Here is a 26011-nt window from a genome sequence, read left to right on the forward strand (position 1 = left end):
GCGTTTTCTAAAATATTGATGTTACAGACTGACAATTACAGCATCTGATATCTGATATTTCTCGAATTGTCAGAATCAGTGTTTTTAGAAAATAAAAACATTTAAAAATGTGCTGCCTTGGCGCTGAGGCAGAAATAACAAGTGGTGCATAAAAGGAGTCTTCCATTTTAAGCTGTATCAGTTCACAGCTCTGTGTCCACTCTTAAAAGCTGACATTTGCCATGGAAGTCAGGTGTTTGTGAGATTGTGTGCACATGAAAGCATACACACTTGGATGCCTGGGCAGGCCTGGTTGCAGCGACTGTGATTAGAGTTTGTTTAATTTTACAATGGGGTTGGCAAACATGACATTTTGTGCCAAACATCTAATTATGAACATGTATTTATATTCCCCAGTCGATCATACAGAATTAGTTTGTGTGAGTCACTTGACTGTCAGAGAAATTACTCTTAGAAAACTTTCAAAAGAACAGCTATATAAAAACTTAAGAACAGGTTTTTTATTTTCTAAAAAAAGGGCAGGAAAGAAAATCACATTTTTGTTTTCATGTGTAACAGATGTGTCTTTTACATTTAAATATTTACAACAGAGAGCAGACCTGTGAGTGCAGTTCTGCTTTGAAATTTCAAATGTACACACTTGATGCGTCTGTACAACCTACTGCAGTAAAGTACAGCTTGTGTAAAATTTTTGAAAGATATCAAAACTTTACAATAGATGGAAAAAACATATACAGAGATCACTGGAGTGTATGTAGGCACTGCCACTGTCAACAAACAATATACATTCAAATTTTCCACCATTATGATCAGAAATGCAGGAATGCAGTAGAATGCAGTACCATGAAATTAGAAGCGGTGTGCAGCATTGAAACAGGGCTGAGTTCTCAGTCCATGCAGTGAAAACATCCACAGGGCTGCAGGGACTTTTGTAACAAATAGGCAACATTTTAGCACCTCTTGTTCTTTCTAAAACAAAAAGACACTGCACACTGTGAGTGCATATTATAAGTTTGGTTACTATAGTAAAATGATACATAAGAGCGCAGTGTTGCTGTAAAGCCCTCATACTGATCACATCTCTCTGGTGAGGACCGGAATCACAGGCTCACTGGTCTGACAGAGCTACCGTAGAGGGTTACGAGGACCCCAGAAGAGCTTCTCTGGACATACATGGACATACTCTTCAGATCACAGAATCTCCACAGTCCACCTTTGGTTCAGTTTTCTCTCATCAAATGTGTTGAGGATCACCTGGTTCTTGTCATACTGATGACCACCTAGGATGCAAAGACAGTGTTTCTTACTGTAAAATATGTTTAGACTCAGTAAAAAAGAGATTACCAAGGACAAAACAGAACTATATGATTGCTTTGGCTAGCCAGTCTGATATTTGTAATCATTGCACCTCCTTAGTACACCAGGAGATGGAGCCATAGGATTAGGACTGAATGTCAATAAGGCAGCGTTTTACTGCTCAGGGTAGTTGAACCTTCTTCATTTATTATATAAAACTTGCCAAGGTTATGTTTGAAGTTGAGAAAATGCTATCTGACCTTTGACCTCCAGGACCAGGTCAGGTTTGAGGTGGCAGCACACCAGGCCGTCTGGGGTGATGCTCCACAGCAGGTTGCTTGGGCCTTGTTCTGGAGCAACACAAAGCCTGCTGCCTGCCATCACCACACTGCCTGAAGTCTGCAAGCTACAGTCCTCCACCAGCTGGAGACACAGAGGACATGATAAATGAGGATGAAGATACATTAGTTAGTATTGCTTCATTTTATTTGTTGCTTAAAATCCAGTTTGATTAGCATTATATCACACTAAACTGGTTGTCATAGACTACTAAGAAAAGTTGAGAAATTAAAAAAAACATTCTCTCGTTGGTCAATTTTGTAACAGCAAAAGACAAAATAAACTACAAAACTCTCATAGGGTACCTCTGATTAGGCCTGCAACTATTCTGTTAATTAATTAAAGACTAATCAATTGTTTGTTCAGTCTGTAAATGACAAAGAAAGCATGACGCTCTTTCCTGCTTTTGACCAACATGAACACAGCTAGCTAACTTTTCACTACAGCGATGATTGAAACAACTATCAAGCACGTTTAATTGATCAAAAGAAAATAAGGGGCAAATAATATTTTTTTAAATCTATTAATCATTTCAGTCAAGCAAAACAATCAAATACTTGCTGGTTCAAGCTTCTTAAATGTGAAGATTTGCTGCTTTTCTATGTCATTTATAATAGTAAATAGTAAATAGGTATTTGGACTGTGAGTTGGACATAAGAAGCAATTCAAAGACATCAATATAATAAAAAAATGACAATGTGATATTTTGGTTTTCTGCAATACAGATTAAGATATGAAAAATTATATGAATTTCCACCAGAATAACTTTACTGAATAGCTCTATTTGGAAATAATTAATTATTCTACTACTGCACTTTACAAACAACCAAAGAAGACCCTGCTTTGTTGATAAAATGACAAAGAATAATTGTAAATGGTGGTTCAATCTGCATGCACAGTCTGCATGTCACTCACAAGCTACAAACTCTTATCTATCCAGGTTCCCCTGGATTAGTCAGGAAAAATGACACTGACATAGATATAGACGTTGCATGACCTTCAATGTGACAACTGTGCATGCACACATAGTAATATCTATGCTCAAATGACACATTGTGCAGCACTAGGAAGATGATTGTGCAACCATAAGATTGAAGACTGTAAATGCAAAATACTGAAGATAATAAGGTGATTATTTGACTTTAATCCTATACCACAAGTTTCTGTAAATTAAAACTACAGATTTCACCGTAGTTGCTGCTTGAAGTTTTATGGCCATAGTTGGCATTTTTTGAGCGTGACAAAGAAGGCTCTGTTCTTTTAAATAATTCTGAGTTAAATGTATCTCTTTCTGTTTTCCTTATGAGCTTCAGTAGAGTTTATAGTTTTGTGGGTGAGTAGATGATGTATTAGCAGTGCTGCTGATATAATGCTGTACCTTGCAGGTAAGCTGTCCATCCCGATAGAGCCAGATCTGCTCAACGCCCCCTGTCTCCTCCACAGCCTGAACCCTCATGAGCTTGATGTCATCTAAAGTTCCTGTCAGGGACATCATACATCCCGTCTCCCGGTTACGCAGACGGAAGTACATCTGCTTCTGTTAGAGGAAAAACCACAAGACAACATAGTTAGATTTGATTCATGAATACAAACCCAAGGCCGCTGCAGCACGGACATGGGACGCCTGCTTTACCCACTGAGCTAAGTGGCGCCCTAAGTATGAGACCAATTTGAAGTCATACACCAATTCTTTAACGGGCCCATATTGATCCTTCCGTACCTGCAGTAATGGACGTAGGGATCCTATTCGCTGCCAGCCGCTGAACTGACACAAATCAGCCACATGAAGTGGCTGGAGAAGCAGCTGTCGACCACAGTAGTTACTACCTTCATACAACACCCACCTGGGGAGAAGACAAGTTACAGTTACAATTTTGACATATCTATATAATTGAGCTAAAAAAGGACAAAAAGGACCATTTAGATCCAGATGTTTTTCTATCAAACCATTTTGCATTCTCACGCTGTAAGTCTCACTGAGTTTAACAGCAGGTTTTTAAAACCAGTGTTTGGATTGTTAGTTACGCGCATATGTATATGTTTACATTCAGATTAGGAACTGTGCCTTTAAAAGGTACCAAAACATGACAGTGAAAATTGACAACTTGTGACATACATTCCTCCCTCCACCACCAGGGAGCGTACGCGTGCGTCGAGGCCTGTCTGCAGCAGGTTCACGGCTCCATTTCTCAACACCACTCTGCGACCTCTGCAGCCCACCTTACTGAACAGCACGATGGATGGCAGAGAGAACTCCTGAACAAGAAGACCAGGGAGGTTCATTTATCATCAGGCTCATCTACAAAAACCAACAGTGAGTGGCCATCTGAAAGGACAATACTTACATGTCCAACAGTCTGTATGGAGCAGACTTTAGTGTCTGAGGACAGGAAGCCCATGGCCTCTGTGTTGGGGTATTCTCCCTTCTCCAGCAAATACATGTTCTCAGTGAACTGGGCTCCTTCATATGCAACCCAGCTGACACACAGAGACACATGTTATTGGTGTCATACTGCTCTTCAGTTTTGCCCTCAACTCTTTTTCCTTAATGAAATCATGACTTTAATGAGATTCAACTCCATAGCAATTCCTCCAATTTGGTGTGGCTGAGTTCATTCAGTGTGTTCCTAAAAGGTCTTATTAACACTGAGGGATATCAAATGTATCCAAGTCAGAGATACATGTGGAATTTAAACAAGTAAATCAACTAGCTATCTCACCAGATGTGCCTACCTGCCAGCCAGCACCTTACAGGACCTGGGTCTGAAGTCCTCATCCAAAGCTGCTACGCTGTCCTCCAGAGCCACCAGCCTTCCCTGGAACTCTGGCTCAGAATACAGCTGCACCTGAAACATATATACCAACAAAACTTAGTGGTCTAGCAAGAACAGACAGCCAGGGTGGTGGAGGAAAAATGGGTCAAATAAAACCTTGAATTAATGGCTCATACCTTAAATTTTGTTGTTCCCATCAGTGTGTCCTATGGAACGAACAGGAGGGAGGGATTAACGTCAACTGTGCACTCATACAAACAAACGGTTGACAGTTGCTAGGGTTTATCTTAAAAGGTTAAACTTTACATCAGAGATTAGATTTACTTCACACATCACAGCTAAAGACACATTTTATTTAGAACAACCCATGTTAAAGAATCTGCTGGGCTACATTCTGTTAATCATTTCATACATGGAAGACTGGCTGTATGGATGAGATCTTGAAGTTTGGGGCACCCCAATCCTCGGGGCTTCCATATAGGCCTTTCTCCAGGATGTAGAGCTCGCCACTGAATCCAGGCTTCTCGAAGGCCACCCACCTGCCGAGGACAAGAAAACACGACAGAGCCATTCATTAAATCTCATTTAAAACCCCAATTCTCCAAAAAAGTTGGTGTGCTCTGTAAATCGTAACTAAAAACAGAAAGCAATGATTTTCAAATATATAGCGTTTTTCTAAATACAACTGTCAGTTTTACAAAGTGCTCTTGAGCCCATACAGTAGTATCCTATATACAATCATTTGTTGGACAAAGTTCTGAACCTTGCCCAATCCTTGTTTGTGACGGAATCCTCTTTTGGATGCCTCTCATGATACAATCAGTAATACTATCACCTGGTACCAGTAAATCTGTTTACCTGTGGAATGGTTTTTTTGTTTCTATTGTCCAAACTTGTTTAAAACATTGTTGCTGCATCAGATTCACAATGAGCATCTATTTACAGAAATCAAAACATTGATGATATGTTGTCTTTGCACAGGTAGAGCTGTCTGATCACAGTTTACCTTAAGAATCTGAATGAAATCACAGTGTTGACATGTGAACTATCATAAAAAGAGAACATCTGTGCTTCTTTGACGGTTGTAAAACAATTCAGCAGGCGAGGCAGGTGTAAGGTAAACAGTGACATTACACAAAGCTCCTGATGGAGATGAAACAAATTCACTCAGCTCACATGTGCAAAAATCTGCTGACTGAGAAATGTATGTCACATTTTCTGGGTATCATTTCAGATAAAAAATGTGTCTAAAACATGAAACTTTTTGTAAACAATTAGGTACTTTACTTTAACTTCATAAACTGTGCAGTATTGAAATATTAACCCAAGTCTCATTCTTGTTATAAGCATCATCAATCCAAATCCCTGCCCTCAAGAGACAAGTTTGTTCATCCTTAGTCAAACCTGACATATTAATTACCCAAGTGATCCGTCACACTAGATTGTACATGATGGTTTTCTCTGAGGCTATATGTATGGGCTATCACAGACGTGTGTGTATGTTCTCGTGTGCACTGACAGAACTTTTTGTCATGTCTGGAAGGTGAGAGGCACACGCCCTTAGAAACACTATAAGGGTGTGGACAACACACAGTTAAAATGTTTCTGTCCTTCATTATTAATCTTAATGCAGAGAGGTATAACTTATCTTTCATACATGAACTGTTTGACTTACACTCCACTCATGACATTGATGGACTGAGTTTTGACACCATAACCGACGTCCTCCATGTTGATGACAGGACCCAACAAGTCCACACTGAGCCCCAGTGTGTCAAAGTTCCGCTCACTGAACAATTTAACATGGGGGGACAGGAAGTCCTTGAGAATATGAAAAGACAGTGAAATAATTAGAAGGTGAAACGGTTCTTATTTTAAATCCTAACTGTCCAGGAAATAAAAACACAGAAATGTTAAGCCTTTTATGTTTGTAGTTAATTTAGAATCACAAGGGGCAGAGCTTAAATGAATGTTAAAGGTGGAGCTCAGAAAAAACACAGCAATTCATGCTGAGCTCCAAAAATGGAAACAAGATCAGACAAGAAATCTGTGTCAGTAATATAAGGCTGATATTTACTGTGCACACAGGTCGAAGTGACAGGAGCCCTTCATCTGATCCTCCCCAGTCACTGCAGTGAGGATACTCCCCCTCCTCCAGGATGTACTGCTGCCCTTCAAAGTCTACCTCTTGATAGCCGACCCAGCTACAATGCAAAACAATGAAATATGACTAAAAATTTGATTTTATTCAATGAAATCGCATTTGATTCCTGTGAAACAAACGTGATTGGCAGATAATCTTTGGTTAACGATGATGGCTGATTTATTGACTCAAAATGATACTCACAGACCACCAAGGATCTTTATAGACCCCACTGCAGACAATGTCTTCTTGTTCTCCTGCTTCTCATCTGTTTTTTCCTCCTCTGGTTCTTCTTGCAAGTTGTACATGTCACTGTTGACCTCTATGCACTCTCCCTTAAAGCTGGGCTTCTCAAATACTAAGGCCTGAATGACAGAAGGGAAGGAAGGAGTTAAAGATGAGCCTCAGTTGTAAACACAGACATTATGTGTGTGTGTGTGTGTGTGTGTGTGTGTGTGTGTGTGTAGAGTTTATGCCTCTATGTGTTTTTGGCCCACTCGTGTCTATGGACTGACATTCCACCAATAACAGTGCAATGCAGTATACAAAATAAATTGACATATCTCATATGCTGTCTTATCCTGGAACTTTGAGCTTTGTCTTTGTTGTATCTAGGACATTTATCGCCCGATAAATGTCTATTTCTTTTTTTAATTTCTGGCATTTTTCGCTCAAAAAGCAGAGTCACGCAAATACAAACAACAGTGACTCTTCCTCGCATGAATTATTCATCTGATCCCATTTCAGATAGAGTGGAGACATACCAGAGTGTGTAGAATGGACTTAGTTCCCACTTTATCCCCCATGGTCCATATTTACCATTACTGTAATTCCAGGAACATTTAGGTGAAAAAAGGAAAATCAGTCACCAATTCATAGTCTGTATAAATGTAAATGTATCTGCGTAATTTACAAGATAAATGTGCATCACCTTGTTACTTGTTGTTCATTATAAAGTAATTTACAATGTATCCAAAGTAACAGTGATTTCCTCAATTTGCTTGTTTAGTCCTAAATATAATGATATTCATTTAACTGTCAAAGAAAAGCTGAGATACTGAAAACCAGAAAATGTCTGATATTTTGCTTGAAAAAAGTACTACAATGATGGATTGTTAATTCAGTTAAGTTGCTTTTGACTGACTAATCAATGAAACTCCAGTTCTGCCTGCTCAACCAGAAATCTGATCATTATGTTCCCCCATACTAGTTTACATAATCAGAACTGCTTTATTAGCTATAAAAACATAAAATATCAGTTCCCCTACAACAAAAACTTTTAGAGGTGGTCACATCACATCTTCACTACTGTAACACCTGAGACCTTCACAAAATAATGTCTTATTTTCAATATTAGATGGTATGACTCTTAAATTTCTCTAAATCTATAAATATTCAACTCAAAGTCTAAGCTGTGGGAAGACAAATGCCTAAGAAAGTTGTAATTTTTCCCAAACCAATGTGACTATAAGCAAAGCCATCAACATAATGAATCATATCAGTTAACATGCTTCAGCTAAATCGCTCAATATCCTCAGCCATCTTTGTCATCTCCTCAGCTATCATTTGCAATATATTCTAAACAGCTGACATTGATAGAAGCAACACATGTAATTTAATACAGAACTCACCTGGAAGTCATTAGGATGCTCCACCCTTATTGCTCCCTATAATAAAGAGAAGCACATTTGTCAGAGCAATATAAGTGAGGAAATGACATTATTGCGCAAATATATATCCATATTCAATGCACTGTACCATTCGGAGGGGTCGCAGAGACCCAATGAAGGGCTGAGGGAAACCCCAAGACTCTGGGCAGGGATACTCTCCCACCTCCAGCACTCCTACTAAACCTCCAAACCCTGGATCAGTGTACACCAGCCAGCTACAGACAGACACGGCATGTGAGAGAAAGTGAAAAAAAGGGAAGGAAGAAAATTGACACATGACAGAGTAATAACCATTGAGTGACATCTTTACAGTACCTTGAAAGGGTAACCCTGTTTTAAGCTGTCACATAAATGAGGTGACAAAATATATTACTTCCAAGATCTACAACATTCCAGTTGAAAAATGTAAGTGCTAACCATCAATAATCAGCAGTAGATAAAACTACGTCTGCCACAGGCTCTAGCCAGCAGCAAGCATTCCTACCAAGATAGATCTGAATGCTGTATACAGACTCTGGTGGTTTCCCACCAACATGACTGTGAAATATGTCACTTTGCTTTAAATGAGTATCACAGAAGAGCTGTTGGCTTTCAGTGTCAGCTGAACTTACACTCCAGAATGGACCTTAATTGAGCCAGTGGTCTGTGGCATCGCATAGGAGCCAATCTCTACTGTGTCATCGCAGTAAGATGACATCCTCCCCAACCCATTCACCTCTGCAAACAGGTCAATTCGGGGCATGCTATAGTCCTATAAAGCACAAAATAAAAATGTGTGAGAAGATTTTAATTTGAATATTTACAGATGGTGAAGGCTATCATTAGACGATTGCATCACACTAACACAATATTTAGTAATGCTTTAATTTGAATATTATCAAAAGTACTACACTCTTTTTTCATTTAGTAAAAGAGACACAATCTAGATTAAATGTTACATACTGATAAAACACAAGCAACCACATAGAAACTTCTACCTAAACAATTTATATCCAGTATTTTGTCAGGTTGAGCTGACTCTAACTCTTTTTTTTTTTTAGAGCTGATGCCAATACTGATATCAGGGAGCAAAATAATCTGATATTGATATATCTGCCAGTAGACAATTCTGATTAATATGGTTATCAAACACTGACAAAGATGTATAACTGAGGCATGACATCCTACAGCTACCCTGCAGTGCACTTTATTGTATAAAATGACACCTGTGCACTGAAACAATAAACTGTACTGGGAATGTAATCATTATAAATGACCCCAAGCATAATTTTCTGCATGATAATCTCTAAAAAAACAGTTTTCATAACACCGTATATTGGACAACATATACGTATGCTAGTACCGATATATCTGTCATAGGCCAATATCGGATGATAATATCAGCCCATTGATATATTGGTCGGGCTCTATTATCAAGTAAGGTAATGGGTAAAGCATATAATTCAGCCATCAGTTTAAGCTTTTGATGGGAGGTTTTAGATAACTGAACTGATGGGAACAACATTTTGTTGAACCCAGAAGTATTGATATTCAATAGACAACCCTAATGAGAGTTCCACAGGATTCACACAGGACCACAGGAATTAAAGAAAATCACAGGAAATGCAATAACTATATGAATGCAGCATGATAGACACCTGAAATCAATCATTGCCTGCATCAGTACTTACCCTGACTGCTAATCTAACAGAACCTATAACCATTGGTGCTGTTTGTACAGGCTGACCCATCTGGTTTAATGTTGTTGGACTTCCTTCTTCTGCCCACACATTCACTATGTGCTCTGTAGGACCTTCCTCAAGGGCAATGATACGACCCTGGAAACCAGGTTTTTCATAGAGGAGCCAGCTAAAGGAAAAAAAAAGAAAATGATTAAATCAAAAATCTAAACCATTTCTCATTAGTATAGTTTGAGGTGAACTAACAGGGATAATTAAACAGCTCAACAGATGGCTCTGTTAGATAGATGCCTGTAATGACAAAGAGAGGATGGAAACATGAAACATGGCCGGTGTAAAAAGGCCAAGTGCAGACATCACAGAAAAAGATGAAATGATGTTCCCACCCTCTATGGTTTTGGTGAATTACACTTATGACCATGAGTATTCGTATTAAATCTGCAGGAGCCTGAGACTAGCACAAAGACCCTCACCATCCTCTGATGACTCGAACTGAGATGACTGGGGACAGCATCATTGTGGTGGCATCCTCTGTATCACAGTAGAGCTCAAACGCTTCCCCTCCAAACTGCGCTTGTTCATGTATGACAATCTGGATGAGGAAATGGACATTTCATAAGATATGTAGTAGCAAACAATGTGTTATTCACACAAACCATTAGTAAAAAAAACAAACAACAACTAGTAAATAACCTGAAATCATACCTTTCCAGGTCTTTTGTGGAACCCTTTTACTGCAGGTATCTGAAAGAAATGCAGTACTTTGATTATAAACTTGAACCTATGCTATATAAAAACCCCAGTCCTCCAAAGAATAGAGCTAATAGATGCTTAGCCTTTTTAGAGCCAAATTATTTGAAGAAATAAGAAATATTTATTTTCCCCACCAGTCTAGTTCCAAATGTTGTCATTTAAATTTAGGTAAGGTATTTAAGATGATTATAATGGCTATTATTGTTACAAGTTTTATACACTACTGCCTATACTAGCATTTACATCTTCTTGCTACTCTCTTTTATCCATAACTTTTAGCTAAATATTCAGTGTATCCCTTACTTCACTTTTTCAGTTGTTTACTCATTACCCTAAGCTAAATATTTTCTTTATCTTTTGCTTTTAGCAAACCATTTTAATTGTTTATTCATTACTTTTAGCTAAATATTCAGTGTTTAGCCCTTACCTTAATTTTTCAAACGTTTATCCATTACTTGTAGCTAAATATTCCCTGGTAATCCAGGCACTAAGCTGTTTCTCGAATTATCCTTTACTTTTACATATCTAACAATTTATCTATTAATTATAGGTGACTAAAAGGAATCCTCCGCTCATGTACACACACAAAGAGCAACATGTGTGTTCAGGTGTCAGGCTAATTCAGTGTGTGGATATATACATTTATTAAAAATCTAACTGTAATTTATATTTTACCTAATTAGTTCCTCTACAATCTTTTTACATACCCTCTAGTAACCGCACAATTACTCCCCGGGGTACAAGGACTCCTATTTAGGGTCACTGAGTACACAGTTTGATTAAAAGAAACGAAAATAATTGCCTTGTGATGCCAAGGGTCTAATGGGAAAGAAATAAACATATGTCTTACAGCAGGTTTTATGTTTTGCATAGTGCTGCTTTATTTACACGTTGATGCAAATAGCTGAATGTGTCCAGCCTTGGCTGATCTTGGCAAAGATTTCCCATGCAAAATTCCTGACTGAGAACACACTCCTTGTTTCGCCTGTCCTTACTTGCAAAATGACTTTGTTGCAACAGCAACAAAACAAAAGAACAGGATAGGAAACTGAGACACATCGCCATGGAAATAAAGTAGGGAATATCTATTGGTTAAAGCTTAGCTGTTCAAGAGCCCTTCCTGCTTTAGGCTATTATTTCTCTAGAATGCTCAAGACTTTACTTATAATTAGAAAATATTGAACTGAATATAAAAATCCAACCTTGGGCTTAGATGTAGAGAGTCCATTTCTAGAAGTCTGTTGGCTGTAGTTACTGGCTGGAGGTATTCCTGCAGGGCCCTTCAGCCCCACATCCACATCAGCTGCTCCTGCTGCTGAGGCGTGGTCCATCACAGTACTACCCTCAGAATTCAGTGTAGTTTTATTCCTCTGTGTACAGCCCTGGGAGGCCTCAGATTCTCTTTTGTTCGTCTTGAGGTATTTCTCTAAATGATCAGGCAGCTTTATCTCAGAGAACGAGGGCAGACGGGGGGGAGAGGAGGAGCTGGGTGCTGACTCAATCAATGGACATGTACCAGCACCCACAGGTGGGCCTTGATCTGTACCTTTCACACCCTTCTTATCTGTGTCAATGCCAGGCAAAGGTGAATCAACAACTCCCTTTTTTCCAGCTGAGGGCAGGTCCTGTTGTTGGTTAGATGAAAGTGTGCTATTTGAGGCAGAGGTAGCTTCCTTTTTGGCCTTCCTGGAGGACTGAGGAGTGCTCAGTAAGCTGGAAAGGATGGACATCCTTCCAAGCCGTGACGTTGGCTTCCCAGGCTCTTCTCCATTGTTTTGTTTATTTTCCTCTCCTGAGTCAATATTAATCCCCTCTTTGACTCCATTTTGCCCTTTCACCTCATCAGCTGAGTTCATCTGGTCTCTTGCTGTGTGCTTGCCTTTATCTTGTGCATGTTTTTCCATGGTCCGTCCCTCCCTTTTAGCTGCTTTTTCTTTAATAACCATACCTGGAGAAAGATCCCTAAGACTTTTGCTTTTTTTGCTTAAGCCAAACTGGAATTGCTCTGGATCAAATGTTCTCTCAAAGTGGTCCTCCTTAATGGCTGGCATGGCAAAAGGTGGTGACAGGGACTTTTTATGGCTATGCCTCTTTGGAGGTGCTGAGAAAGGAATGCTGCCTTGCTTAATGCTCCTGATAAAATCATCATAGTCATCAGACTCAAGCGATTCATCCTCACTGGCTGAGGCATTTAGTCTTCTGTTCTGTTCTTTCTTCTCTTTTTGATGATGTTCCACATCCAACCAGCTAGATGGGGATTCATTCTTTGAATGAGATGGAGTGGATGGTTTCACTGTAGCTAAAAGAGATGAACTGTCGATGAGTGATGGCTTTGTAGGCTTTAGCAGATCACTGAGGTTTATGTCTTTCTCTCCTGAGGTCTGCAGATCCTGTTTGACACCACCTTTTGTCTTTGTTCTGTGTTTTGTGTCTTGATAATTCTTGTCAGCTTCAGTAGCATTAAGTACTATATCAGGACCAACAGTGGTTTTGACTTCTTGTTTTCCACCACTTGTTTTTGTGGGTACATCTTTTAAAATAACTGGTCCTGACTCTTGCTTGGCATCTGTCTTTGATGTCTTCATCTGTCTGTCATCATCTTTAATGATGGTTTGCTGTTCCTGTTTCTTATTAGTCTTTCTAGCAGCTTTTTCAGTTGTCTCTTCTGCTAATTTGGTATCCTCATTTGTCTTTAGAGATTCTTTTGTTACAATCCTTGGTTCCTGTTCAGGGTTAGCATTTCCACATTTGGGTATTCTGGACATGTTTTTCTCATGTTTTGTTATGTCCTCAGATTGATCTCCATGGATTATGGACTTCTGGATTCTCTGGATACTGACCTCACTGTTAGAGTTGGTAATTTCAGTCTCATTCACTGAAATCTTCACTGATTCACTTTCAGTGTTTTCTTTAGTAACCACAGTACTCTGTGTTTTACTTATTCCCTGAGTTGTATCCGTTTGTAATATTTTTACTTCTTGTGTCTTCTGTGGAGCTTTTTCTGTCTCAATTTGCTTTTCTAGCTTAGCTTTCTGACATTTGGATTCTGCTGATGTAGAAGCATTTTCCTCTGTTGTTTTCATGTCCTCATCTTGGCCTCTAGCAGCTACAGTCGTCCAGTCCTTGTGGTGACTAACCTCAGTTTCAGCAGTCTCATTTGGAATCCCATCTGGTAAATTCTTACCAAATGCCCTTGTTTCATTCTCTTCATGAGTACCCTCAGCACTCTGATTTTTAGCGCTCTCCTTAATAACATCAGTGTGTTTGTTCTTAAGATTTGATTCATGTTCCCTGACTTCCTTTTCTTTGGTTAGAAGTTCTTTGGCTTCTTTATCATCCTTCTGAGCATCAGTACCAAGGACTTGATCTGGAACAACAGTGGTCTTGTCTTTTTGTTCTTCACCACTTGTTTTGATGGATGCAGCTTCTAAAATAACTGGTCCTGACTCTTGCTTGGCATCTATCTTTGATGCCTTCATCTGCTGTTCCTCCTGCTTTGTCACTTCATTTTCAACTTTACCATCCTCTTTGATGATGGCATTCTCTTCCTGTTTCTTATTAGTTTTTCTAGCAGCTTTTTCAGTTGTCTTTTCTGGTAATTTTGTATCTTCTTTTGTCTTTAGATATTCTTTTGTTTCAGTCTTTGGTTTATGTTCTTGGTTAGCATTTGGGTGCTGGGATTGTACTGACTTGTTTTTCTCTGGTTCTGTAATGTCTTTATCTTTATCTCCAACAATTTTAGACTTCTGGTCCTCCTGGATAGAAACTTCCTTATTAGATTTTGTAAGTGTAGTCTCATTCTCCACTCGTTTTATTGATGAATCCTTTCTTTCAATCTCTTCTTCAGCACTCTTGATTTCACTTGGTTCTTGAGTTGTATCCATTTGTAGAACTTTGCTGTCTATTGTCTTCCCTGGTGCTTTTTCTGTAGAAGCATTTTCCTCAGTTTGTTTCATATCTTCATCTTGGTCTCTGGAAATTATGGTTGCCTGGTCCCCCAGGCTACTAACTTCAGTTTCAGCAGTCTCATTTGAAATCTCATCTGGTAAATTCTTACCAAATGTCTTTGTTTCCTTCTCTTCATGAGTACCTCCACCACTTATTGACTTGTTTTTCTCTGGTTCTGTAATATCTTCATCTGTATCTACAACAGTTTTGGACTTCTGGTCTTCCTGGATACCAACTTCACTCTGAGAGTTTGTAAATGTAGTCTCACTCACCAAATTCTTCATTGATGAATCGATGGCTGATGAAACCTTTCTTTCAGTCTCTTCTTCAGCAGTTTTTATTTCACTTAGGTCTCCCACTTGAGTTGTATCAATGTGTATAACTTTGCTGTCTGTTGTTTTCCCAGGGGCTTTTTCTGTCTCTGTTTGCTTTTCTAGGTTAGCTTTCTGACATTTGGATTCTGCTGATGCAGGAGCACTTTCCTCTGTTGTTTCATTGTCCACATCTTGGTCTTTGGAAAACGTGGTTGTCTGGTCCTCCAGGCTACTAACTTCATTTTCAGCAGTCTCATTTGAAATCTTATTTGGTAAATTCTTACCAGATGCCTTTGTTTCACTCTCTTCCTTTGTACCTTCAGCACTCTGAGTTATAGTGCTTAAGGCTTTCGGTTCTTGAGTTTGACTCTCCTTTACAATGTCAGTGTGTTTGTTGTCCTGATTTGATTGATTATCTCTGACTTTCTCATCTTTGGTTAGAGGTTCTTTGGTTTCCTGTTCATTTTTCACTGTTGGGGCCTTCATCTGCGGATCCATTTCCTTATCGATACTTCCTGACTTTTCTCTGAAGAGGACCCCACATTTCGTTTTTGCATCAACCACACCATCTGTATTTTGCTGAAATGCACTTCTTGTTTGCTCTGTCTCTGTCCTCTTCTCTTGTACAACATCTGTAACTACCATCCTTGGCTCCTTCTCTGAGTCAGGCTGTAAACATCTCTTCTCTGATGAGAGAGGTGTTGGTTTCTGTGGTTCTGCAATGTCTTTCTCTGCTTGATCCTCAATAGTTCGACCCTTGAGCTCCCTTTTGCAACTGTTCTGTGAGTCAGCACTTTCCACTGCTGTGTCATTCTGCCTTTCATTTGGTTTTGCGTTTTTCTCCAATCTTTCAAATTCCCCTGCCAGTAAAAGAGGCTCTTTGTCCAGCTGATTTTCAGCATTCTTGGTTGATTCAAAAACAGTCACAGTCTCTGTTTGTCTGCTCAAAGCCTCTGTTGGTTTCCTGCCAACCTCCTCTTTGCTTCTCTCTTCTACCTCAAAATCCTTTACTAAATTTCTGCTAAATGCGGGCAATCTATCATTTTCAAGAACGATATTTGTGGTCTGATCCTTTAATAACTCCCTTTGCTGCCTTTCACTGTTAAGGGAAACTCTACCTGCCATAACAACTTCCTGATCAGTGCGGTTCAATAAGTTACCATGAATGCCGTCAAACAAAACAGGTTTGGCTGATATATCAGTTACATCCTCATGAGCTGCTACTGTGTCCTGATCCAACCCTGCAGAATCTGTCTCTTTCTCTTGAACTGAATCTGGTGTTCTAGGTGTCTCCAAAATGTCATTCTGTTCAGAATCTATGGAACAAATCTTTGGTGAAAATGTCATTTCCTCTTCCTGTGTTTGAATGTGAGATCCATTTTCAGGTGGAGTCTCATCTCTTGTTTGTTGTTTAGTCTCAGCCTGTCCTCTGTTGTTATCAGCCTCAGCCTTATTTACATCAGTAACTGGTGACAGAGACAGAATCGCCTCACTGTTGGGCAATAGCTCAGCACCTGGGCCTGTGACTGGTGCAACTTTTGCTTGGGTCTTTTCTGTAACAGTGACATCATTGCTTTGAATTGATTGAGTTTTTGAAATCTTTTTATTTGTAAGACTGGTTTTGCTCTCCTCCGCCTCTTTTGTCCCTTTTACTTTCGGTTTGAATTCACCTGTACTTGACTGATTGTCTGTGAGCTTTATCATGTGTTCTTCAGCCTCTGTAGACTGAGACTTGAATTTGAATCTATCATCACCGGCACTGTCCTTAACTTGATCTGCTATGAAACTGTCAGGTGCCTCAACAGCTGTCTCTGTTTTAGTGGTCTGATTGGTGTCCTCCTGTTTGGATGTAGATGTGTTTGAAGAATAGTCAGGTGGTGTGATGTTTCTGGATATCATTTTGTTGGAGCTTCTCTGACCCCTTGTAGGAAGCTTGCTTATAGATGATGATGGCTCAGCTGAATCCTTCACTGGACTTTTATTGTGTTTGGTGTTATCAATTTGTTTGGAGAGCCTCAAAGAGACCGGTTTCTCTTGCTTGGTAGGAAGTGGAGAGCCAGACTCTTTATGTGTGTCACTCTCTTTGTGACTAATGCTTCTTTTAAAGGTGTGTTTGGTTGGTCTTGTTGACAGCATGCTTCCTGTTGGAAACACACAAACACAGTTTTAGATAACAACAACAAAATAACAAATCATTTGTATTATAATTAGTTTTTACACTTGTTTGTGTTGTTGTGGACAGTTATATAAGAAGATCAATACCACTTTATTTATGTGGTTAGTATGACACTGGTAAACTTAGCTTAGCATAAAAACAAGAGGAAAAAGGCTCAGCTCAGTCCAAATGTAATAAAATCTGCCAACTAGCACCTCTAAAACTAACTAAGTAACATGTTTTATTTCAATTGTTTACACACATAAAGAGTTTAAAAACAACATGTTGTGGTATTGCAGGGGTTATATGCAGATCTGTTTATTGGATAGGTACAGTTGTTGTACAGGTTAAATAAAGAAGGCATACCTTGTTAATTAGTGAGCTTGAAAGGTGCTGGTAGGCAGATTTTGTTATGTTTGGACAAAGCGAGGCTAGTTGTTTCCCACCGCAAAGTCTTCGTGCTAATCTAAGCTAATCAGCTATTAGCTACATTCTGAACAAACAGATGAATGATATGAACATACAGACTAACTCTCAGCGCACAAAAAAGCAAATAATTACTCAACTCAAAATTATTCCTTTAACATACGAACAATTTTAATCATCGAAGTTAACTGTATCCAATATCTGATTTTGTTACATTGACAGCGTGACAGAACTGGAACTGACTAATGTATTGTCTGGCATACAACAGATGTGTACATACTGCCTTACCTTTCTTAGGACTTTCAGAGAGTGGGGGTGGTGTCTCACTGCCAGGCCTCTCGTCAGGGGTTAGGTCTTGCTGCTCTGAATTCTGCTTCTGGACAGTCTTGGGTCTATCTGAGTCTGCCTGACTTGATGTCATTTTTTTAATGCCACTTGTTTCAGTTATCTCATTGTTCCTCTTTCTTGTCGGAGATGAGATGGGTAACCGACTACTTGATGCCATGGAGGCATTGTTCTCCAGAATGTTGTGCCCTTGTTTTTTGACATCCAGGCTCTTCCTGTCAGTTGGGTGCACTGTTTTAATACTACTCTCCTCTTTGTCTATCACCACACCATTTACCTGGTTTATAGAGACATTGTCCTCATCTGAATTTTCTTTAATATGATTTGTTCCCATCTTGAGTGTTGGTTTTATGGGAGAAATGTCTCCTGGTGTAGCTTTCTCCCCCTTGGCCTCTTCAAACGTTGGTTTCCTGCCAGCTTTGGTTATACTGACAGGAGATTTCAAAGATTCTTTGGTCCTGGGTTGTTTCTGCACTTTGGAAATGACCACTGATCCAGTGGCATCAGTCTGTGATGATTTATCTGGGGTCTCTTGTGATTTCACATGGACCTCTGATGTTGACCTTTTGGGGATTTTAGAATTTGAACCTGATGCACTTGATGTAGCACTGGTGCTTTGGTCTATATGTGTTGGTAACATAGACCCAGTTTTATCATTGCTACGTTCCCTCTGTGGTGGTATATGACTGGCAGTTCCAGCTCTTGTGCTCTCTGTTGAGGCTTTATCCTTTGTTATCACATTTTTGGCCTTGCTGCCAGCTGCTGAGGATGAGGTCTTTGCTCCACTTACTGTGGTATGCCGACCTTGTGATGCTGATTTAACCCCTTGTATAGAAGGTGTAGCCTTGTTCGGGCCTTGGCCTCTTGCCCTAGACCCTACCATCTGTGACTTTGCTCTGTACATATCCGATTTTTCAGAGTTATCATCAAAGTCAGAGGCCTCAGACTCGGTTTTTTCTTTAACTAGGAGGTCAGGAGAATGTGTACCAGAGAGTGTTGTCTCATCTGTTGTTGGAAATGGCTCAAGGTTTGCCTTGAGTTCTGCATTGTTGTTTTGGAGGCTTGGCAATCTAAAGGGAGGGAGGGAGGTAGGGAGGGAGAGAGAGAGATAGAGAGAGAGAGACATTAGAGAAACATTAACAGAAATACAGTTTTTTAGAGTAACCTGAATAAGCTCAGATGTATGACAATTTAATTAAGGGACACTGGATAGTACAGGAAGGAGGAATAGACTCAGTAAAGGAAAAATTTGACAGTATGAAACACAATAATGTATCTTTCTGCCTTCAGTTGATGACATGATTGACACTGCTTTCATAGCTGAACAGAAAATACCTAGTTAAGGTCAGCAGCTGGTTAGCTTTGCTTACGATAAAGACTGGAAAAAGGGGTGAAACATTTAACATGGCTTCCTAATGAACTCATATTTAACACAAAGTGTGAAAAGTTGTGGTTTTATGGGGGTTATGTCCCTAACAATCCCATGGCTAGCACAATACTGCTGTATAAATTCAAATGGCCCCTTCCTGAGCCCCTATCCATTTTTCTTCTTTCCTCCAATTTAAGTTGAGTAAGCTGAATGGACCTCTGTCATTTTTCTAGTTTCCTGTTGAACTTAAATTACTTACAAACTTGCTGTGTGCTATCTTAATCCAAGATCAAAAGAAAAGCAAAAAGATCCCTAAGCTTAAGACAGGTCCCGCTGTAACTGCTCCTTGTTAACCTGACTGTGTGGAAGGTGCTTTTTCTGAAATCAGAAGAGTAGATTAGGCTGTGCAGAAGGCCAAGAACACAGATAACATCAACGCCATCACCAAAGACACCTTCTTTGTTGAAAGGTAACATTACAAGGCACAATCACATTATGTTGATGCCATAATATTCAGGGACACATAACATTGCATACTGTCACATCTTAGGTCAGCTAATGTTACCAAATAGTTAGCCAACTTGTTTTATCAGAAAGAGTTAGTGTGATGACATATCATCACAGTTAGCCAGGTTTGCTTCCTCCTAATTTCTGTGCTAAGGATTAAAAGATTTGGAAAAGGAAAGATAGGTTGGTTGCTGACGTATTTTCAAGTCGGCATAAGTTATCATTACCAAGAAAAGATCATGGCTTCTCTCATTGCTGTTGAGACTGGAATGACTTTGTATCAATTTGCCTAATTTTACCGTGTTCCTAAAACTTAAAGCAACATTATTTTAAAAATTTCATTTTGTGTGATGAACCAATTTGTCAAGAGGCTGTGACAGAGACACCCCATCCACCCTGTTACAAGATACTATACCATGAAAATTATTTTGAAGCTCTTAGTTTAAGATAAACCTTAATGTATCTATCCATCACATATTGTAGAAGTTATTGCCAGGTTCTTAAAGCTATATTCCCTGAGTTACAGAAACTAATAAACACTGCAGCACGCAGCTTAATGGGACAGACAATGCCATGTTGAAGAGAAACTACTGTTAAAACTACTTTGTGATAAAACCTAGGCTATGTTACAAAATCCCCCCTCAGGGGTTCTGAAAGTGTAAATCAATCTCTCTTCAGCTATTTTGGGTTTTTTTTTTTATACCTATGGCACGTGCCAGTATTACCAAGCAACCCTAAAATCAAACAGCTGCACAGCCAACTTGTCATGACTAACTTATTCAAGGAAGGGATGCTACACAATAGGTAAACATAGCAAAGGTGCGCTTAATTCTAATTCAAACTTCCCAAAAAGAAAATGAATCCTGATTTCTTTATTACTATTATTTTTTACTTAGTGATAAATACTTTTTAGGACTTTCAAGCATAATTTGCTGTACGTCATAGAAACACCTATGGACTGTACATGAATATTTCAGTGCCTCGGTGCGTGTTAAGCCTGTATTGTTCTGTTCTGTTACAATGGAGCATGGGAACTCAGGGCTCAGGTTGCATGCATGCTTAGCTCTCTTTACCTCCCTTGCTCTCCATTTTCCCAGGATCAAAGGGTCGGTTTAACAGTAACCACAGAAAACTAAAATAGACAGATACTCACGGTTTTGCTTTAGTTGTGTCTGAAGCCTTTGTAGTTGAATCTCTGCTATACTCCTCTCCAGCTGGTTCATTCCCGTCTAAACTTGGCTCTGGGCTTACATACACCTTGTGGGCAAAAACCTTGTGTTTTGAAGGCAAGCTCACAGTCTTGCGCGTAACACGAGTTTCCCCCGATCTGCGTTTCTCCTGAAGCTTTGAAAGGCCACCAGTGTCAGGCTTCTCTGGCTGCGGCTGGAACTCCCCTGCAGTCAGTGCCAAGGAGATGGCTGATTCTGGTGTGCTGCCACTGGACAACAAAGCCTCTGAGGAGGTAGAAGGGCTTTCTGCAGCTTCCTGGGTGTTTGAGTCGTCCTCGGGAATTACTGTGACAGGTACAGCCAGCACAGGGGGAGAGTCGGATCTGAAGCCTTCCTTCTCTTCATTCGTTACATCATTCTCTTTCTCCCCCTCCCTCTCCCAGTCATCCTCCTCTCCCATGTGTGTTTCCACCCATATTGCTTTGTGGAGCTGGACAGGAGAATCACCTCTGAGCACTTCCTCTTCCTCGGGTTTCAATGCTGTAGCTACAGTGTCCCAGGAGAATATCCGAGCCCTCCTCCTCGCTCCAGAGTCTTCCTCTGGTGTGACTGGAGAGTCTTTATCTACCTGTTGAGTTGCGATGACGTGTGACTTGGACGACTGAGTGCCTAAAGTTATTCCTTTCAGAGCTGTGATATGGCCCTTTTCTCCAACTGTCACTGACGTTTTCTTTGATCCTAAGCTTATCGAGGTTAAGTTAGGTGACCTAGAGGCCTCGGTTGATTTGGAGAGTGGTATCTTTAATGGTGACAGTGTGGTATGGTTATCTGCACCATCCTCTGTGTGTTTCAGGCTATTTTCTTCCAAACTGACCTGCAGCCTCTTGCTTACTTCCTCCACAACTGACTCTGCAAAGCCTTGCTCTGAGCTTGAATCAACAACTGGATGAGTGGTCGTAGCGAGGTCAGGAGTGGTGGGAGTCACGTTCCCAGAATGCCTTTCATCACTGGCTGTGCTGACCCGGCACACATGCACCTGCCTCACACTGCTTCTGCCACTGCTGTCGCTGTCTGCAAAAGGGAGTTCTGCTTCACATGTCAGCACTGAAGCCGAGCTTGAGGCGCTGCGACTGGAGCTTTGGCTGAGATTCTCGCCACCTGCTGCTCCCATTCTGCTATTGAGAGAGGGGGTTGGAGTCTTAAGCCCATCCTCCTGTTGTGAAAATGGAGACGAGGGGGATGTTGGGGAACTTGGATCTGTGGAAGCATCTGAATGACGCCTGCTACCACTCTTCTTTTTCTTTGAGTTGAAAAAATTGGTAATGCGATTAAAGACTCCCCTCTTTTCCTCCAAATTCTGAAAAGAGGACAGACAAGAAGCAGACAGAAAGATACACATTGAGTTGGAGAGAGCAGCTGGCACACTCATTTCTGTAAAAGGTGTGTTCTTCAATAGATATGTATGAAAGCTAAAAGCGAGAACAACAGATGTAACAACTATACATTTCCTTTGAAGATCTGCAGATAAAATGTGAATTACCCCACTTTTGTTTGATATCCCCAGGTCAGAGGCGGACACTATACACTACGCTACACTATATCGAACTTAGTCAAGTCAATAAATGAGCTGCGCCCTCTAAACTACTAACTAACCTCTCAAATGAAAGCATAACATTTTGGAACAGGGACAAGCATGATATGTGTAAGTTCAGAAAATATTTAAAGAAGATCTAGGAATAAACAAACTAATCAGCAATGGAAAACACATGCAGAACAGTTCAAGGACTGCATTCAGTTCCTGGAGAGAGAACAGTGACATAAAAAGGCAAGGCAATGTAGCAAAAACCGTGTCGCACTCAGAAACTGACACAGTGACAGTTGTTAAGAGTAGCTGGAGGAATCATACAGAACTGCAGATGGTCTCCATTGTTATATTGAGGCAAACATTATATTGGATAATGCCTATTAAAACAGTTATGAGTTACTAAGTCTCCTCAGGAACTTTAACATAGCTGAAAACTAAACCAATCTAACTGGTTAAATGTAGACAACCTGTTGCAAACAACAACACACTGGTAAAACAATCAGGCTATGACTAATAACTAACTAGACAGTAGACAGACATAAAACTTCTTTGATGTTCAGCTCAAAGGTCACCCAGACCAGCTGCTAACTGTGCATGAACAACAGAGTAAAGAAGTCAAACATGACAGCTTTAGGCCCAAAAAGAGCCCAATAATCAACTAGGAGTATATATGTATTAACATAAGGTACAGTGAATAACAGCAAAGACTTCTTAATGTCAGGGCAGTTAGCTAAACGCCACATTTTAGCGCGGCCATAACACTTATTAACAGGACTTATATTAGAGCCTGACACAGGAAAACACCAAGCCAATACAAAACACATCTTTCAAACTGCCTAACTGTAGTCACTGTATAAAGAGTACATGTTAGGACAAGAGGTACCACAGCATAAAACACAACAGTTACAGACCATAGTGTACAAAGCAACAGTTACATACCATTTTGACTTCCTGTAGTCTGATCTATTTTCTGTATCAAATTAATGCTTGGATTGCAAAAGTAGCAATATCATAGCAAATGTACATCTTTTAGAATGGTAAGCATGATGATCCTTAAAGTGGTAAGTACAAAGTACTCGCAGAGTTAAATATTAAAGGCAGTTTCGTACTTCTTTAGCCGACTGCATAGAAAATGAAATCCTCTCTTATAAGCAGTCAAGCAGGACTGGCTGTATGCCTAGTGTGTGTCTACAGTTAGGTTTCCCAGCTCTTAAGTAAGTGTCTGACTTGAGGGCTTGGCCATTTGCATCACAGCCACAGTGTAAAAACATGATTGTGAAAGATGGTTCACATGGCAAACAAGGAATGAATTCACAATCCAGTGGAACTGAAAGGGTGCAGATAGAACTGGTAGATAAAACCCCACCCTTCCTCACTCTAAAGCCAGGCAAATCAATAGGACAACTGTTATCTGCTAGGCTTTTATTTAAGAACAATTCTATATGTATATGTTAAACCTATCTATAGCATACCTACCACAGTGAAAAGGTTAAAAGGGGCTACAGTCTAGTGCAGTGTAAGTTTGTAAACAAACGAGCATTTTACATTTATCTTAACTGCTCTGAAGGTCTAATATGAATATTTCAAACATATATTCTGAACAGGAAGTTTTCTATGACAAAAACCTGTTTCCAGTGTTGTCTAACATTCATATAATTCACTGAGCAAACAGCAGGTAGAGACAGACTGTGGCCAGGTTTTCCAGTTCAAGTCTAAACAAAATGAAACACAGAGGTCTGAAAACTTAAAAGCCTCACTCAGATCAAATATTGACTTTGCTTTAATATGTAGTTGAAGCGGTGATACTCTACCTCCAGGCTGTTTTGATTCATTTATAAATCCACCATGTTATGGCAAAGTACACTGAAAAGGAGTATAAATGAAATATCCTATGTCCATGTCTTGAATGGCTACCTGTTCTTCCTGTAAGCAAAGCTTCTACAAACAGCTCACCAATAAGCATTGCCCTTGTATTTACTCACAGTGATGACAAATATTGTGGGTGGAGATATAGTACTATATCTGTGTGTGTTGTGGCAGACTTCCTTATCTGTTAGCCAAAGCTCTGCTTCATTCATTTTATCTTAGCAGCAGCTAGTAATAAAGGTACAATGATGCTGATCTTAATTAAAGTTAAATACTGCAGGGCGCAGGGTTGTTCACACTGCATGCAAAAGTGTAGGCACAAAAGGCTGATAATCTAATCTATTTTCAAGCGATAATACTGAAGAAATTCAAAGATTTTCCTGATGTTACATATTCTAAATATACTATATATTATATTATTAACAATTATTAATAAAGACGGGAGCATAGTCCTAAAGACACACATGTCACTAGCAGCAGGTTTGACAGGTTTTGAGTCTATGGAAAATAGCAGAGGAACAAATACGTCCCCGTAGGATTATATTCATTCAGTCTTAAAGGGAAAGTACACTTTTTCAGCCCCAAATATGCCCTTTGACGGGCTAGTCTGTCAGTCTGCATTTACTGTCTCCTACAGCCAGAGACAGTCTGAACTGGTGATGTCATGGAGCTGTGCAGCTGTTTGGACACTAAACTGAAAATGCAAGATAATTACGTCCATATCATCCTAACCCTAACTGTAATTCAGCCCCCTTGGCAAATATGGAACATGCACAAGGTATGGATTGAAAAGGTCCAAGTCCACAACAGACATAAGTGAGATTATCACACAGTGTTCTTATTAAGTATGCAGGTACACAAAACACACCTCTCTTCTGTATGCTGACACACCTTCTTCTATTCATGACCGATATGTAGTGAAGGTAAAGTGTATTGCTAATTAAATTATTTGTGTGTATATTAATGATATTATTATTAGTTATTTTTAACCCTAACCCTAACCCTTAAGACATGCAGAGCAACCACAGAGCCAATACTGCACTAATTATGAAAGAATATAGTCATATTTTATGTCAAATTAAACAGCAGAAGCTGGGCTACAATGTGTAAAAACATGTTTATATGACCCAAACACAGCCCAAATACTACTCAAATAAACAACTAAACATCAAACTTTGTTGGCTTGGGGCTTAATAGGCGCCAAAATGGTGTCACTGTCATAGCTACCCCCACACCCCGTCACTTATTTCTGCACTATGTAACTTCAGTGAGATAGCAGGATCGCAGAGTTACCGACATGTTTAGCCATGTAGCCAAGGTGCAAGGGAACAAGGACATGCAGGCAGGAATGAGCAGAAAATCCCTCCTCAGTGGAGTACGGGTGAAGCAGAAAGCAGTTGTGAAAGTCGTGGTGCATCATTAGTATTTCCTTATCTTTCATTAGTATTTGCTTGTTTTGAATGAATGAATTATTCTAATCTCCCAATCTCTCTCTTCTCAAGTTGTGCTCAAACATTTATTTACACAAATAAACTGAGTACATCCAGCCCTGCAGCTCCAGCGCACTGCAACAAATCAGCAAGTTAACAGAAATAAGACTTGTTTTGTGTGACTTAAGCTGTACACTGAAAAGCAATACAATTGAAACGACCCTGACAGTTGACAGTGAATGG

General features: G+C 39.7%; 1 protein-coding gene and 1 long non-coding RNA gene across 5 annotated transcripts in view; one reads left to right on the plus strand and one right to left on the minus strand.

Annotated features, from left to right (window-relative positions):
• Positions 1-292: 292 nt before the first annotated feature.
• Positions 293-26011, minus strand: part of crybg1a (crystallin beta-gamma domain containing 1a) — a 41033-nt gene continuing 15314 nt past the window's right edge. The window contains exons 1-22 of one of the 3 annotated variants that reach the window (XM_037072511.1): positions 24284-24319; positions 20872-22244; positions 17786-18912; positions 11857-17057; positions 10607-10645; positions 10375-10493; positions 9893-10070; positions 8834-8973; positions 8311-8437; positions 8184-8219; positions 6757-6917; positions 6487-6613; positions 6085-6230; positions 4822-4948; positions 4586-4615; positions 4369-4481; positions 3981-4113; positions 3752-3891; positions 3356-3479; positions 3014-3172; positions 1557-1719; positions 1192-1280 (exon numbers count right to left, since the gene is read on the minus strand). In XM_037072511.1, the coding sequence (XP_036928406.1) occupies positions 1192-1280; positions 1557-1719; positions 3014-3172; positions 3356-3479; positions 3752-3891; positions 3981-4113; positions 4369-4481; positions 4586-4615; positions 4822-4948; positions 6085-6230; positions 6487-6613; positions 6757-6917; positions 8184-8219; positions 8311-8437; positions 8834-8973; positions 9893-10070; positions 10375-10493; positions 10607-10645; positions 11857-17057; positions 17786-18912; positions 20872-22244; positions 24284-24304 (9873 nt within the window). In that variant the 5' untranslated portion in view covers positions 24305-24319. Of the gene's footprint in view, positions 1281-1556; positions 1720-3013; positions 3173-3355; positions 3480-3751; positions 3892-3980; positions 4180-4368; positions 4482-4585; positions 4616-4821; positions 4949-6084; positions 6231-6486; positions 6614-6756; positions 6918-8183; positions 8220-8310; positions 8438-8833; positions 8974-9892; positions 10071-10374; positions 10494-10606; positions 10646-11856; positions 17058-17785; positions 18913-20871; positions 22245-24283; positions 24320-26011 lie in introns of those variants that run through there. The other 2 variants (XM_037072510.1, XM_037072512.1) reach the window with 2 other exon arrangements.
• On the plus strand, positions 18934-21876 carry LOC119005085. Of its 2 annotated transcripts, none has more exons than XR_005070378.1 (3): positions 18934-19680; positions 21063-21241; positions 21741-21876. It is a non-coding gene; the product is annotated as an uncharacterized LOC119005085 (long non-coding RNA). The 2 variants fall into 2 exon arrangements; XR_005070377.1 differs by lacking the exon at positions 21741-21876 and adding an exon at positions 21331-21472.

This window comes from Acanthopagrus latus, chromosome 16, assembly GCF_904848185.1.
Source record: "Acanthopagrus latus isolate v.2019 chromosome 16, fAcaLat1.1, whole genome shotgun sequence".
In the NCBI taxonomy this organism is placed as follows: Eukaryota; Metazoa; Chordata; class Actinopteri; order Spariformes; family Sparidae; genus Acanthopagrus; species Acanthopagrus latus.